The following is a 14,639-nucleotide window of genomic DNA, read 5'->3' on the forward strand; positions in this document are numbered from 1 at the left end:
GGAGGTTAAGTGTACATCTCCAGCACATTTACATTGCGCAAGTTTTTCGGTGCATAAGAGTCTAAGCAAAGAAGAAGGCGATGGAGCTCATCACATAGCTGCGCTCTCTCTCTTTCTCACACACACGCATACACACACATACACAGGCAATGCGTAGAGAGACTTATTACACATCTGCTCTCTTTCTCTCTCTCTCTCTCCCTCCATAATGGTCACGACTGTTGTTGACGCCGGTGGGATTAATGATGGTACTGATTTGCTGCCTCATTCAACAGCTTATAATGCCGATGAGCATAAAGAGGAGATTAAGGGCACAGCAGGAAATGAGCATTCCAATACGACCGGTGCTGCAGTAGTCTCTTGCTTTAATTACAACAGCACATTAAGCAGCCCTCCAAATCATGACGAGAAAGTAGAGCTCTCTCCAAATCATGACCATACCACGTCCAAAACTAATGGTGGATGCCGCAACAACAACTGCATTATCATACATCCTGCCTTCATTTCAGCTAGCTCCTCTCCCAATCTTGTAGATATTACGGAGCCTGATAATATTCACACTTATCCAAAAGCGAAAGTTTTTGCAGAAGAATTATCGGGATCACATGAAGCAACAAAAGGAACTTCTAGCTTCATGCAGGCAGCGCTCAACTGCGTGAGCCTTCTGTTTGGTGAGAAAAAATGAACGAGCCCTAATTAATTGCATGAACTATTAGAGCATAAAGGTTTGATTTATATTAGGTCTGGAAATTAATCTGTTGGCATTGATCGACAGGGCTGGGATTACTGTCCTCCCCATATGGAGTGGCTCATGCAGGGTGGACGGGCGTGGCGATAGCTATAATCATAGCAACTTCGTACGCATACACCTCCTACTTAATGATCAAATGCCTAGACTGCCACCCTGACTGCTCAACATACCAGCACGTAGCCAGGCGGTCGCTCGGCCGGAAATCAAGAACTCTCATTACAGCAATTTTCTACATGGAGATAGCTGGCACCCTTATGGGCTACTGCATCTCCGTCGGCGACAATCTGCTCTACCTTTTCCCGGATTCAAGCCTGAGCCTCCCGGGGCTCAGGGGCCGAAACTTCATGATCTTCGCAGCTTGCCTTTGTGTGCTTCCGACCGTGTGGGTAAGAGACCTCAGTGCTCTCTCCTTCACGTCCATGTGGTGCGTTGGAAGCACCATTGTTCTGCTGATTGCCGTAATTCTGGCGGCTACAACGTCCGACCATATTGGTTTCCGGCACTCCATCCCGTTGGTGGCTGTCCGCGGACTGCCGGTGGCAGCGGGGCTATACGCCTTCTCCTACGGCGGCACCGGTATATTTCCAAGCATTTACAAGTCGATGAAAGATCCGTCCAGGTTCCCGCAGGTAGATATTGTTAGGTTCAAATTAACCGCATCGCATAACACCGGTTCCCGCTAAACAAGATTAATGCATAATACAGGTGCTGTTGGTAAGCTTCGGCATTGCAACGGCTTCCATTTGCGGTCTCGGAATCGCCGGAGCCTCCATGTTCGGAAGCCAAACGGCGTCACAGATTACCTTGAGCATGCCCTCTCACTTCATCACCACTAAAGTTGTGCTGTGGATGACAGTGCTCACTCCCATGCTCAAGTTCGCATTGCTGCTGTCGCCCATTACTACGGCACTCGAGCTCCAGCTCCGTCGCCGTTGCAAAGTCTCGTCGCCCACCGCTCTGTCCAGCATGGCGATCCTTATGAGATCCGGTGTGCTGGGATTCGTAGCCATTGCTGCCATGATACTTCCTTATTTCAACTATGTCGTGGCATTGATCGGATCGTCCATGACGATATCCATCTGCCTCATCCTTCCCTGCGTTTTCTACATCAGACTATGCCGGAACATCCTCACCCGACAAACCCTAGTTCTCATCTTCACGGTGGGGGCACTCGGCGCCATTGTTGGCGTGTGTGGTACCCTTTTTTCTTTCCGAGGGTTGATTGAAAGCGAGAAGAACCACATCTCCTGAGAATTACGGTGCTTTTGTAATTAAGTCCCTCAATTATCGAATGAAAATCGGTGTGTTTCAACCGTAGGTCCAAAAAATCATCATCTCAAGATCTAAGAGAAAATTACCTCTTCCAATCTTTAAAGAATGGTTTTAGCCACAAAACATATTTGCCCATCAACATTAACAAATGGTTTGTGCTAATGCAAACTTTTCACTAAAACTAATATGCCTCCTGGACTAGTAATGTGTATGGTTGTCTACCATCTCACTATATTAGTACTACATTAGTACAATATTATCATAGCAAGATTATTACAAGGGTAGTACAGTTGAAAAGCAACACCACCTATAATGAGAGGAGACACCTTGATATGACAAGGAGTGCAGGAGGACCAATTGATGAGAAAGCTTTCTACGCATGAAGACTTTGAAGCTCTTCAGCATGACTCAAGCTTGGTGGTTCGGTAAGTCTCATAGTAGCAACCTTGTGAGAACATCTTTAGCACCATTTTGCAGGGATAGCCTTATCACTTTGCAAATCAAGGTTTCATTCCTTTGTATGTGGAGTTTACAATTGCTTTCCATCTAGTACAAATGCTTTTGAATTTTTTTGTATGTTTTAAGGCCTAGAGTCTTATAGATTTCATTTTAAAGGAACAAGTTCTCCAAAGTAAGCTTAAGGAAGACTTAGTGAGTGATGTTAACCATGGGTTAGATTAAAAGTTTAGCAAATCAAATGGCAAAGAGGGGACTCTAGAGTAACAAGGACATAAGAATTAGAATAAGAGTGGTTCTCTCATTCCATTAAAGAAATTGTGGCACTACTTTCTTGGTACTTTTGATCAAAGGCATGATGGCACTTCTCTATTGGCTTTAACATTTGGTTTGCTTGTGTGTAAAAATTGATGTAGTGCTCTCTCCTTTTTTATTTTTTATTTTTATGTATAAATTATATCTACATTGCCTTCTTGCAAAGGTTAGTTTTGATGGTTTGATAATGAGATGTTAATGACCACTAGAACCAAGAATCCAAGTTAAGAAGTCAAACCTTGAGTTGTAGATCACTCACATGCAACTAACCTCAAGTAGACCTCCTAGAAATTGAGTGTTAATGTAGATTCCTCTCTCTCTCTCTCTCTCTCTCTCTCTCTCTCTCTCTCTCTCTCAAAGTTAAGGATATGACAAGTTAAGTTTACAAAGTGCAACAAAATATGGTGAAAACTCAACATTTTTGGCATTACAAAAGATGGATTACATCAAAGAGGACGATGCACCTGAGGATGGAAGTAAGGTGGCTACATATGGGAAATAAGGTGGCTACATATGGGAAGCTGTATCAAATGGTGTAGGTTGGAATAATGTTATAGGTTAGAATAACGATCTCGCAAGATTGGGATGTTGTGCCCATGGATGCATGGGTGATATATGAGTCATTACAGGTCAAAATGGGGCCTCTAATAAAATGACGAGTGGCCATGAGGATGCACTTAACCTTGTTAGGCTGATGGGAAATGGGTGGGTGGAGAAAAGTGGTTGTGATCGTGTGGAGACGAGGTCCCCATGTCCCTTTGTTGCACCTCTCGAGCATAATATGTGATGTATCCCTCGAAAAAAACCTATCCTAAATCATCGAGATGGTGCAAAATAGAACGTATTTAAGAACCAAAGCACACCTCCTCCCACTCCACTGACGCAATGTCGATGTAGTATGTTGAATGCTCTAGCAAGGGTCTCATATTTGATAAAGCAATCTAGAATAGCATCCCCTTCATTGGTGTGAATGTTCTGAGTAACCACCTGCCATACACGCTTCTCACATTTAAAAAGGCATTGAATATATAAAAATACAAAAGGCAATGAATATGCAATGATTCCACGACTTGAAATCTGCAACATTGAAATGAATGGCATATACAAAGGTAGTCTAACTTTGCAAAAGCTTCACTATGCTGCATAGTGTACCATAATCAAAAACTCATAAATTATATAAAATATTAAAACTACTACTTGAATTAAATTGAAAATTAAAGCACATAACAAAACATAAGGCAAGAGAAAGAAAAACATCACCATCAACACAAGGCTGGGTGCAATTTTTCCCCCCCAACGTGAGTGGCTTCTTCTCGCATGGGTATTTGTGATATATTCCAAAAGTAGGCTTTGAGCCAAAAATAGAGTACACATCCATATTTGGACTTTGCCATTTAATTAGCCTTTGTCCTTAAGCCTTCTAAGGTTTGCACAATTTTCTAATACAATAATCTAACTTGTGCACATATGCACATTACAAAATAAATCAACTAGTGCTCGCATGCACACTGTACAATAAATTGATGCCTGCACACACACACACACGTCACAATGATGTAAAAATAATATCAAACGCCATCATACGGCCACAAAATATTATGAATATAATAATGAGATCTGTCCACATGCCACGGCTCAATCCACCATCCGTGCGACACCTAAATTGGTACCCTCGCATTGTGCAACACTTAAGTCGGTACCCTTGCACACCTCATCACCTAAACTCATTAACATAAACCACATCAGTAATAATCAATTGACATCGCATCAATCAATCCTAACGTGTTCATGAGAAATAGGCATCATTATAAAAAATATAAATCAAATACCAAAATGTCACCAAATTCACGTGGGAGTCCACCCACCCATGGAAATCCATACATTACTGACTAGTAAAAATACTCAGGCATCCCCGTCAAATAATAAATGAGCATGACTATCATCCATCAAATAACATGGATCATAATAGCTGCATGGATTATTATACAATAATCTTCGTTTTCTTTTTTTCTGCTGACATCAGTTTCCATGAAGGTGAAAGTCCTTCAGAGTCATGACTATCATCCATCAAATAACATGGATCATAATAGCTGAAGGACTTTCACCTTCATGGAAACTGCTGTCAGCAGAAAAAAAGCAAACGAAGATTATTGTATAATAATCCATGCAGCTATTATGATCCATGTTATTTGATGGATGATAGTCATGCTCATTATTATTTAACAGGGACGCTCGAGTATTTTTACTAGTATGTAATGGATGGATTTCCATGTGTGGGTGGACTCCCACGTGTACTTGGTGACATTTTGGTATTTGATTTATATTTTTTTATGATGATGCCTATTTCTCATGAACACATTAGAATTGATTGATGCGATGTCAATTGATTATTACTGACGTGGTTTATGTTTATTGTCGCACGGATGGTGGGTTGAGCCGTGGCATGTGGACAAATCTCATTATTATATTCACAATATTTTGGGGCCGTATGATGGCGTTTGATATTATTTTGACATCATTATAACGTGTGTGTGCGCACGCGTCAATTTATTATACATTGTGCATGCGAGCACTAGTTGATTTATTTTATAATGTGCATATGTGCACAAGTTAGATTATTGTATTAGAAAATTGTGCAAACCTTATAAGGCTTGAGGACAAAGGCTAATTAAATGGAAAAGTCTAAATATGGATGTGTGCTCTATTTTTGGCTCAAAGCCTACTTTTGGAATATATCACAAATATCCACGTGAGAAGAAGCCACTCATGTTTGGGGGGAGGGGAGATTGCACCCAGCCTTGTGTTGATGGTGATGTTTTTCTTTCTCTTGCCTTATGTTTTGTTATGTGATTTAATTTTCAATTTAATTCAAGTAGTTGTTTTAATATTTGATATAATTTATGAGTTTTTGATTATTCTCTAAAAGAAGATTAACACTACAAGCCATTGGGGGGTCTAGCGAGGGGGTTTAAATTATCTAACATCGCTTATACGATGATGAATGCGTCGCTTAAGCGACGTCAATTTTTTTTAAAATAAAAAATTCGTCGCTTATACGACATTTTTGGAGGCGTCGTTTAAGCGAATGTCTAAAACGACTGTTTTAGCGACGTTTGCATACTGATATACGTCGCTTAAGCGACGGCTAAAAAATTTATATCTTTATATCCCTAGCCCAGCCATGGGAGAGACATTTGTTTCTCCAAGGTGCGCGTGGACAGAGGGTGGCTGCATCAAGAGCAAAGGAGGGCAAAGAGAGCAAAGGAGGGTCAAACGAGAGGGGGGCATTTGCATCGAGAGCAAAGGGGGCTATGGCATTGCTATGATAGTCAGGATCACAAGAGGGCAAGGGGGGACCAGACAAGGTATGCTAGTGTTGAAGCCTCTCTCTCTCTATCTCTACCTCTCTCTCTTAAAGAAGTAATGGTGGTGAGCTTGCTTGTACGAGCTCCTAATAACGAAGAGAGAGAGTGTACATTGTGCGTGTGTGTATGATATATATATATAAAATATGTCTATATGTGTGTCGGGGAGAGAGAGTGTGAGTGACAGGTATATAGAGTCTAATTTTCATTTAATTTAAAGTTTCAATTTCAAAAATTAACAATAAAAGAGAGCTAGATAGTGCTATTTACCATAATTCATGTTCGTTTACGCACCGGTCTGACTAATCTCCGCAAAAACAATGACAGCACCGAGTATAAGCACACAATTACAAGGAAGCAAGCGGCAAAGAGAGAGAGAGAAATATATAACCCCGTCGGTATAAATTTATCAGCTAGCCATTTTTTCCCATTGCGCGGGCATCGCATAAGCGACGCATCGCTTATGCGACAGAATCATCATCGCTTAAGCAACGTTTTACGTTGCTTATGCGACGGTTAAGATTTTTTTTAAAAAATTAACGCTTATACAACGCAAAGCATTGCTACAATATTCGCTAATAGCGTCGTATAAACGACGTACCGCAACGACTCCAGTAGAGACTCTAAACAGCGTCGCTTATACGATGAAAAAGAGTCGCTACAAGAGTTGCTGTACACCCAATGGCTAGTAGTGTAAAGGGTCCTATTACAAAACATGATTCCCGTCTGCATCCAACATGTATGGGTGGGTTCCCTCTCTAGGTATAGGTTCTATGAAGACATCATCATCCATCATATCCCCAATATATATATCTCACATCAGAAGATGGACAAGAAGAGGTGAGAGTGTAAGAGTGTATTGTAGTCATTTTAGATTTGAAGTGAACCACCATGAATTCCCTAATGTAGTTACATATGTTTGCATGCAAGTGTCTTTTTTGTTCATCACCATCTTTACACACTCCCATCACACCCTTTGAGAGTCACCTAAAGTATGATAGGCAGGGTGGTGAGGTAGTTTCTAATCACCCAAGTTCTGAGGTGAATAAATTCCAACACAAGGTAGAATTATAACTTTTTTCCTCTCACACTACAATCCCCAAGTTCTTTGTACATAAAGTGCACAACACCATAATGCCATTGGTAAGTAGAAAATCTACTATAAGTACAAAGGTAGACTCCATAAGCGCTTCTTAAAACACATTCCATTTGGGAACTGTAAGCTCCAACTTGGAGAGAGCAAGATTTGATCCCACACCAAGTGGAAGCCTCCAAGGCTGTCATAGGCATCTATGGTTCTCATTCTTGTCAATGATCCCATGAATCATTGCAATAGTGCGAGATTACTGAAACAACACAACATATAAGCTTTTTGCACTATCTAACCTTGATAAATGGTTGTTTTAATTAGCATGAGGGAGAGATTATACTTACGTCAATAGTACGAGATGAAGGTGATCAATGTTGGAGTTTAATCCCAAGTGAAGAGGGTCCACCGCTTCTAAATTGAAGTCTGCATATGACAAAGAAAAGCACCAAATGTTATTTCCAATGTGTGAATAATGAACTTGTGCTGCTGAAACAAAAGATGTTGAGTACACTTATTGAATCCCAATAGGTTTATTTCATCTTCCTTTGGAATCTCAGTCCCTTTCCCTTCACTCCCACCCTTTGCAATCATCTCTTTATCACCTCCTGCATGGGAGTCTTGTCGATTAACACTCTTGTCATGGGCATTGCCATCATGCTCCTCAGCATCATTAGGGATTCTCTCCTCATCGTCATCTTCTCCCTTGCACTCTGGCTGTGTCCTCTTTTTGGGCCTTTTTATCATCTTACCCTTCATCATTTCTTTTACTATTGTCATTTGCTCTGTGGGCGGATGATGGAAACACATTTATTTGTGGGAGAGCCTTCTTGCCCTTCTCCTTGGGTTGCTACCTAGTGGGGGACTTCTTACCCTTCTATGCTCCTGTATCCAATACATAGAGAAACTAAACAAACTCCAAATTTACGAACTTCAAAAATCATATAGAAATGCTACCACATATAATGTTACTTAAATGCTACCACATATAATGTTACTTATTGTTAACCACAATAGGTAACATTACTCAAAGCATGGTTGCACTTCATGTAATTTATTTTTATGCAAACCATGCTAAGTGCTTTATATAAAAGGATATGGGATGACCAAGCTTATAACATGAGTAATTCCGGCCAAGAGCAATAAAGCCTAGGTGTACATAGAGCTAGAGAGACATTGTTACACCCCCAATTGCATTAGGAAAAATTTGGGCCTTTTGAATATTGTTGTATACATTATCTCTCTACAAAAATGGGCTCATGGTGAATTTTTTGCATCTCAAGTCAGAAGTGAGCGGAGTTCAGACATTTGGATTCTACCCTTGGAGACCTTTCCAATGATACATAGCATGATGGGGAATTCCGGCCAAGAGCAATAAAGCCTAGGTGTACATAGAGCTAGAGAGACATTGTTACACCCCCAATTGCATTAGGAAAAATTTGGACTCAAATTGGGCCTTTTGAATATTGTTGTATACATTATCTCTCTACAAAAATGGGCTCATGGTGAATTTTTTGCATCTCAAGCCAGAAGTGAGCGGAGTTCAGACATTTGGATTCTACCCTTGGAGACCTTTCCAATGATACATAGCATGATGGGGAATTTCACATATTCAAGAAGTCTCAAAATTTGGTGATGATGTGGGAGACTTCTTGAATATGCAAAATTGGCCATCATGATATATATCATTGGAAAGGTCTCAAAGAATAGATTTCAAGTGTCCAACTCCGCTCACTTTTGAATTGATTTGCAGAAATTTCACCTATGAGCCCATTTTTGTAAAGAGAGAATGTGTAGCAATCCTTAAAGGGACCAATTTGAGTCTAAAATTTTCCTAATGTTAATCGGTGTGGCTGAAGCTCATGTATATAAGTTAATTTTGAAATATGAAAAGGATATACAATCCCATTATCATGATTGAGTCTTCTTCATCTCCCCTATTGCTCTCTTGTGGCTATGGTGGTGAGCTTGTGTGTTGATGCATGCTTGCTTGCTTGCTTGCTTGATTGTGAGTGTGCGCTTGTTGTATGTGATGCTTCCTTCTTCCCCTTTTCTTGTTCTTCTTCTTGGTCTCTCTCTCTTTCTCTCTCTCTCTCTCTCTCTCTCTCTCTCTCTCCCTCTTACACACATGAAGGCATTGAGATAGGAGTTGAGCTTTCCATAGATTCTTCTCTCATTTCTCCCTACCTAGGTCAAGGAAAGCTCCACTTGGGTGACACAAGTGGTGGTGGAGTGAGCCCCTAGCGGCTTCACATCAAGGAGTTAACCCTCTTAGGGTAGGCTAAGTGCATATTCCCGAACTGACCCTTACATCTTATCTTTTCTCTTATCTTATTCCTCTCTCATGCAAGGAGAATGCTCATTTAGGTAAACATCTCTGGTGCCGCTACCGGGGATAACACTTAGCTTAGGGTCCTTCACAATATCTTCCTAAGCTAGAGACTTATCTTTCCTGAATGGAATGAAAATCCACCAGTTGTTGTCGAAGTTTGGTATGGGTTGCTTGTTTGTTTTGTGTTCTTTTTATTTTTCTTAGAAGAAGAATGGAGTTTCCACATGGAGCATTGGGAGCCTTCGAACCTTTGAAGGCTACATAAAAAGCAGAAGATACAAGTTAGTGCCATAATTTTACCCTTGATTCCATTTATTTTTGGTTTTTTCTTTAAGTAGATAGAAAAACTGCATGTTAGCTTAATCACACCAATAATCCTAGGTTATTAGATTAAACTAGGCATTACTTACATCATCAGGTAGGTTGGGACTAGCTAAAACTTGTATACATAGAAAGAAAACCTCATAAAATCATCACTAATGGAGAGAAATCAAAGAAAAACCAGGAGAAAATTGGGCGCAACTCATTCTTGAGTGGCATCTCTGAGAAGTGAACAACCAGCTGCTCACTTCACAGGAGGCACGGTCGTACTTTATTTAGCCATGCCCATTCAATTCAAGTTAGAGAATCTCTCCAAATTTATTTCATAATGAGAGTAATGGGCATGAAAAGAGCATAAAGGTGGTGCAGCTAACTCTATTAGGAGAATATTTAGAGGCAGCTGTCAGAGATACGTCATTCGGTGCAGTAAGACACCTCCTTTCTAGAAAGGTAGGATTGTGTATTTATTGAGGCGACAAATGCTGCAATCAAGGTCCTTGTGCAACATGTTTATATGCACACAGACATAATGCGACATTGATGAAAGTACAAGATCTAAGACAAACAGTAAGATTCAATAAGTAGTCTTTGTTTTTTGTGTTCAATACCTAATTGTTTTGTGCTCTATAGCTAAGCATTAAAAAATTATGTAGCTTTATATCCATCGGGGATGTGGAGGAGAGACAGAATATAGAGTCAGTGGAAGAATCAATGTCTTCCATCATATAGAGATAGGCACATTGCTATATGATAACCCACCCAGCCATTTAGCAGCACAGAGAATCTTCTTTCATAATTCCATGTATGTTTTGACTAATGCAAAAAATAATGTTGGTAGACTGGAGTCTATCCCACTACCACCATTGTTTAGCCAAGAATAGGTTAGTTCTTACACAGACATCATTGTAGCATACAAGAATAAGATATGCAGGCATCAACAAAACCATCAACAGGTTCTAAGGATATCCATGTGAGTTGGTTTATACCATTTAGTGCCTTTGCATAGATGTTTGCACCATGTGAGGGTGTGAACAAGAAAACAAAGTTAACATATCAAGTGAGGTCCCTTGATAATGATTGGATGAACCAATTTTTAGGGGAGGGATGGGATGTAAAGAGGACCTCTGTAGAAGATGCCATTAAATGCAAAGTAACAATGCTAGATATTACATTTAGGTGAAATTGAAACATAAAGTTTGTTTGTGTTTGTAGAAAATATTGTTAGGGTGACATCCGTTACTTTTAGCATTGATTGTTTTTATGACCAGATATTTCATTGGGAGGCAAACATTACACATGCGATTTCGTTACGGAAGATGGCGACTATGGAGAGGCATCAAGAAAATCTTGTATCAAGACATGCATGATGGAACTCACTCTTCCATCATAGATGTTATATTCCAATTACAAGGTTGAGACCCATTATAGTAGTCAATCTAGAAAGCCATTGGCCATTGGCTTTTCTTAGATAAGAGATCCAATTGATGTGTGGTGATGAACGGAGGGATTTCTATTTTAAGCTAGATGGTAGGAAAATCGGAAGAAGGAATGAAGCTTCCAAAACTTGCTCTATTTGTATATCAAATCACATATCCTATAGGTTGTGGAATCAGCTTGATATTGTAACGTTTCCATCTATAATAAAATTTCAAGAGTTATCTTTGGTCTATATGTTGTTGTATAAATGTTACTTCTTTCTTCTTTTTGTATATTTTTCTTTCTATTTGCTTCAATGGCAACCATATCATAGAGATCATCATTACAACATGGAGATACAAAAATTTCTTGTTAACATTCTGCATGACAAAATTTTTTACATATCGAGAGTAGTTAATACCAAGATCAATGCCTTCTTACATTGTTAATTATATTGAATTTACTCATTACATCAAAAGTGGATGGGTTGATGTAGAATATTATCATTGGGTAGGGGAAGCTTTCTCTTTCTATGGGGTGAGTGCTCTTGCTATTGGGGAGAGTCAATAGCATGATCTTGTTTTGCTTTCTCCCGCCAAGGGGATGTTGAGTCTCCAAGGTGGATCCACTCCCTCTCGATTGGTGTTTGTGGATACTGCCACGCCAACGGTCTTGACACATTGGTCTTAGCCATTGTGGAGTGGACAAACACATATGGCACATCACGATCTTGTTGCCCAATATTGTTAATTAGAGTTTGAATTGTTCTTAGGGGGGTCACTCATAAATATGTAAGCGTAGCAAGTGGGTTCAACATAAGGGGTTTTTAAAACCCCTTTTTTACACAGCTTTTACATACATAAGGGTACCAATTAAAGGGGCTATTCACAGGTTGAATAGAAAAATGGTATGATTTATTCATGAAAATTTCACAAATAAGGGTTTTTTTTAAATAGGCCTTGAATGCACGAGATATAGAGGGTTTACATCATATAGCAAACCCCTTGAGAAATTGTTGTGACCCTGTATAGCTGTACATCCAACTCTATATATTCTACTAAGTATAGTTTCTACACATAGGGAAAATTACATATCTACTCTATCAGTGAATGCACAAAGAAACTAAGATATCATTAGAAGAATAAGTGAATGCTTACATTATCTAAGGGTAGTAACAACATTGAGCGCATCAGTAACATGGCATTGTAGCACACTCTCCAACCCCACAGCTAAATCCATCATGTTGATGTGGGACTCTCTATCTAATGATCTTCGTTGCCTCTAAAATCTCCTTCTAGGTAAGGGCCTCAATACTAGCTATTAACTTTCTAATATATCTACACACCATTTTTTAATTGTCAATGCTAACTCTCCTCTCTCTCTCTCTCTCTCTCTCTCTCTCTCTCTCTCAGTAATATTTAAAAAAGTGTTTGCACTTACTGCTTGATGTTGCCATGAAATCCTACAATTTAATTGGCAAGATAACATCACTTCGACTCAGTATCTATAACAATCAAACTCCAATGTGCACTACAAAAGTCAATAAATAGTATAAGATGGTAAATCTACTATCTATGTTAGAATACCAAAAGTACAATTTAGGTCACATGACACTTAATTTTCATGGTAGGCCATTAGAAAGATCTAGGATTTCTCTAAATCTATGGGATTTATTAAAAAAAAAACAACAACAATAGAAGAAAGGAAAGAGAATTAAAAGCCTTAGCAATGCTCACTATGGGGCAACCAATATTATTGGGGAATATGCCTTGATTTGATATTTTTCTTCCATTCTTTTGGAGGGGCATTTCACGCATTAATTTTGGGCTAAAAATATTTTTATCTTTAATATTTTAGGTTTCACTTTCTTGTGAAAGGGATACCATGGACATATATCCATGTAGGAAACCTCCTCTGAAACCAAAAGCAAGGATATAAGAGAATCCAAAATATATACTCTGCACCGAGCTTTCCATGGTAGATTTAATAAAACCAGGCTGCACAGATAATTCACATCATATTACTTTGAGAAAGAATAACAATTTAAATTAAATTTTAGGGCATGGACAAAGCTAACCTTAAAATAGCCTGCATAACGCTGTCGTTGACCTCCTTGTGCATTCTAGATAACACATCAATCTCCTCCACGTCAAAAGAGAAGTATTGAGGAGTGTTTTACATTGGCAACCCCACAACGAAGGAGCGGGCCAAATACCTCAAAGCTTCAGCATTAGAATCATGCAATTCTAGAAAGGCAGCTTCTCTCCTTGCCCTTTCAACACTCTCTCTATCAGCCTCCCTATTTTTGGCTTTGTTATTGGTCTTTTGTATGTTGTGCTTTGTGTCACACAAATGATTGACCTTTATCTCTTCAATGGGAAGCGACCCTTTCCCTTAGGGGAGGGATCTCTAGGATGCCTTTCATCTTTGTATCAGACAGTGAGGTTCATTGACTCTAGGGTCTTGTCATATCTGAACCTAAGAAGCTGTAGCAAGTACATGTCCTTTGACATCATTGTTACTCTATGTGCATGGGCAACTAGAATGTAACTGTCCTAAAAATTCCCAATGAGCCAATCCTTAGTAGCCTCCCAAAGAAACTCAGCACTCAGCCCTACCAACGCATACCATAGTGGTTCCTTTCACAAACAAGGCACTGGAATGGGAGATTCAGAATTGCACTCTGCATGTGCCTCTGCATCTTTCATAGTTCATGTAAAATGGACCTATTCTGCTCATATCTTTGAGTCCTCACATGACCAAAGGCTATATATATTCTTTCCTAGTGTAGCTTTCTGACCTATATTAGGATCCCCGTGCAGCTTTCTGACCTATTTTAGGGTCCACTTTTTCTGTGCCATATAATAACAAAATTGAATGGATGGCTCAAATGACTAACCAATAAAAATTTTGGATAAAAATCACTACAACGTGATATGCAGACCAACACATTCAAACCCATATATCATGTTGTACTACATTCACAATCAAAGCAATTCCAACATGCAAAATAGGCTCAAACGAAAAACAAGGAAACAATTTTGGATTAAATTCACATAACACGATAGGAAGACTTCCAACACATTGAAACCCCCATAGCACGTTGAACCCTCCAGATCATGTTTTATTAAATTCACAATGGAGGAACCCCCCATATCGTGTTGTATTGAATTCACAATGAAGGAAACTCCAACACATAAAATCGGCTCAAACAACCAATAAGGACTTTTGAATAAAAAACACTACAATGCGAAATGTAAACAACTAATAGATTCAAACCCATACATCATATTGTACTACATTCACAATCAAAGGAACTCCAAC

General features: G+C 39.4%; 1 protein-coding gene across 1 annotated transcript; it reads left to right on the forward strand.

Annotated features, from left to right (window-relative positions):
• The first annotated feature begins 208 nt into the window (after window positions 1-208).
• Window positions 209-2,002, forward strand: LOC147615574 (amino acid transporter AVT1H-like). Its single transcript, XM_086779016.1, has 3 exons — window positions 209-671; window positions 776-1,380; window positions 1,457-2,002. Exons 1-3 carry the CDS (start codon window positions 209-211, stop codon window positions 2,000-2,002), a joined length of 1,614 nt encoding a protein of 537 aa, XP_086635142.1.
• The last annotated feature ends 12,637 nt before the right edge of the window (window positions 2,003-14,639 follow it).

This window comes from Cibotium barometz, chromosome 40, assembly GCF_041138505.1.
Source record: "Cibotium barometz isolate CiBa-2024 chromosome 40, ASM4113850v1, whole genome shotgun sequence".
Classification (NCBI taxonomy): domain Eukaryota; kingdom Viridiplantae; phylum Streptophyta; class Polypodiopsida; order Cyatheales; family Cibotiaceae; genus Cibotium; species Cibotium barometz.

What these genes read in the sequence shown, in the direction of transcription:
- LOC147615574 (XM_086779016.1), top strand. Translation starts at nt 209, where the DNA reads ATGGTCACGACTGTTGTTGACGCCGGTGGGATTAATGATGGTACTGAT. An exon ending in CTGCGTGAGCCTTCTGTTTG is followed by an intron (nt 672 to 775) that starts GTGAGAAAAAAT and finishes ATTGATCGACAG; the next exon opens with GGCTGGGATTACTGTCCTCC. An exon ending in ATCCGTCCAGGTTCCCGCAG is followed by an intron (nt 1,381 to 1,456) that starts GTAGATATTGTT and finishes TGCATAATACAG; the next exon opens with GTGCTGTTGGTAAGCTTCGG.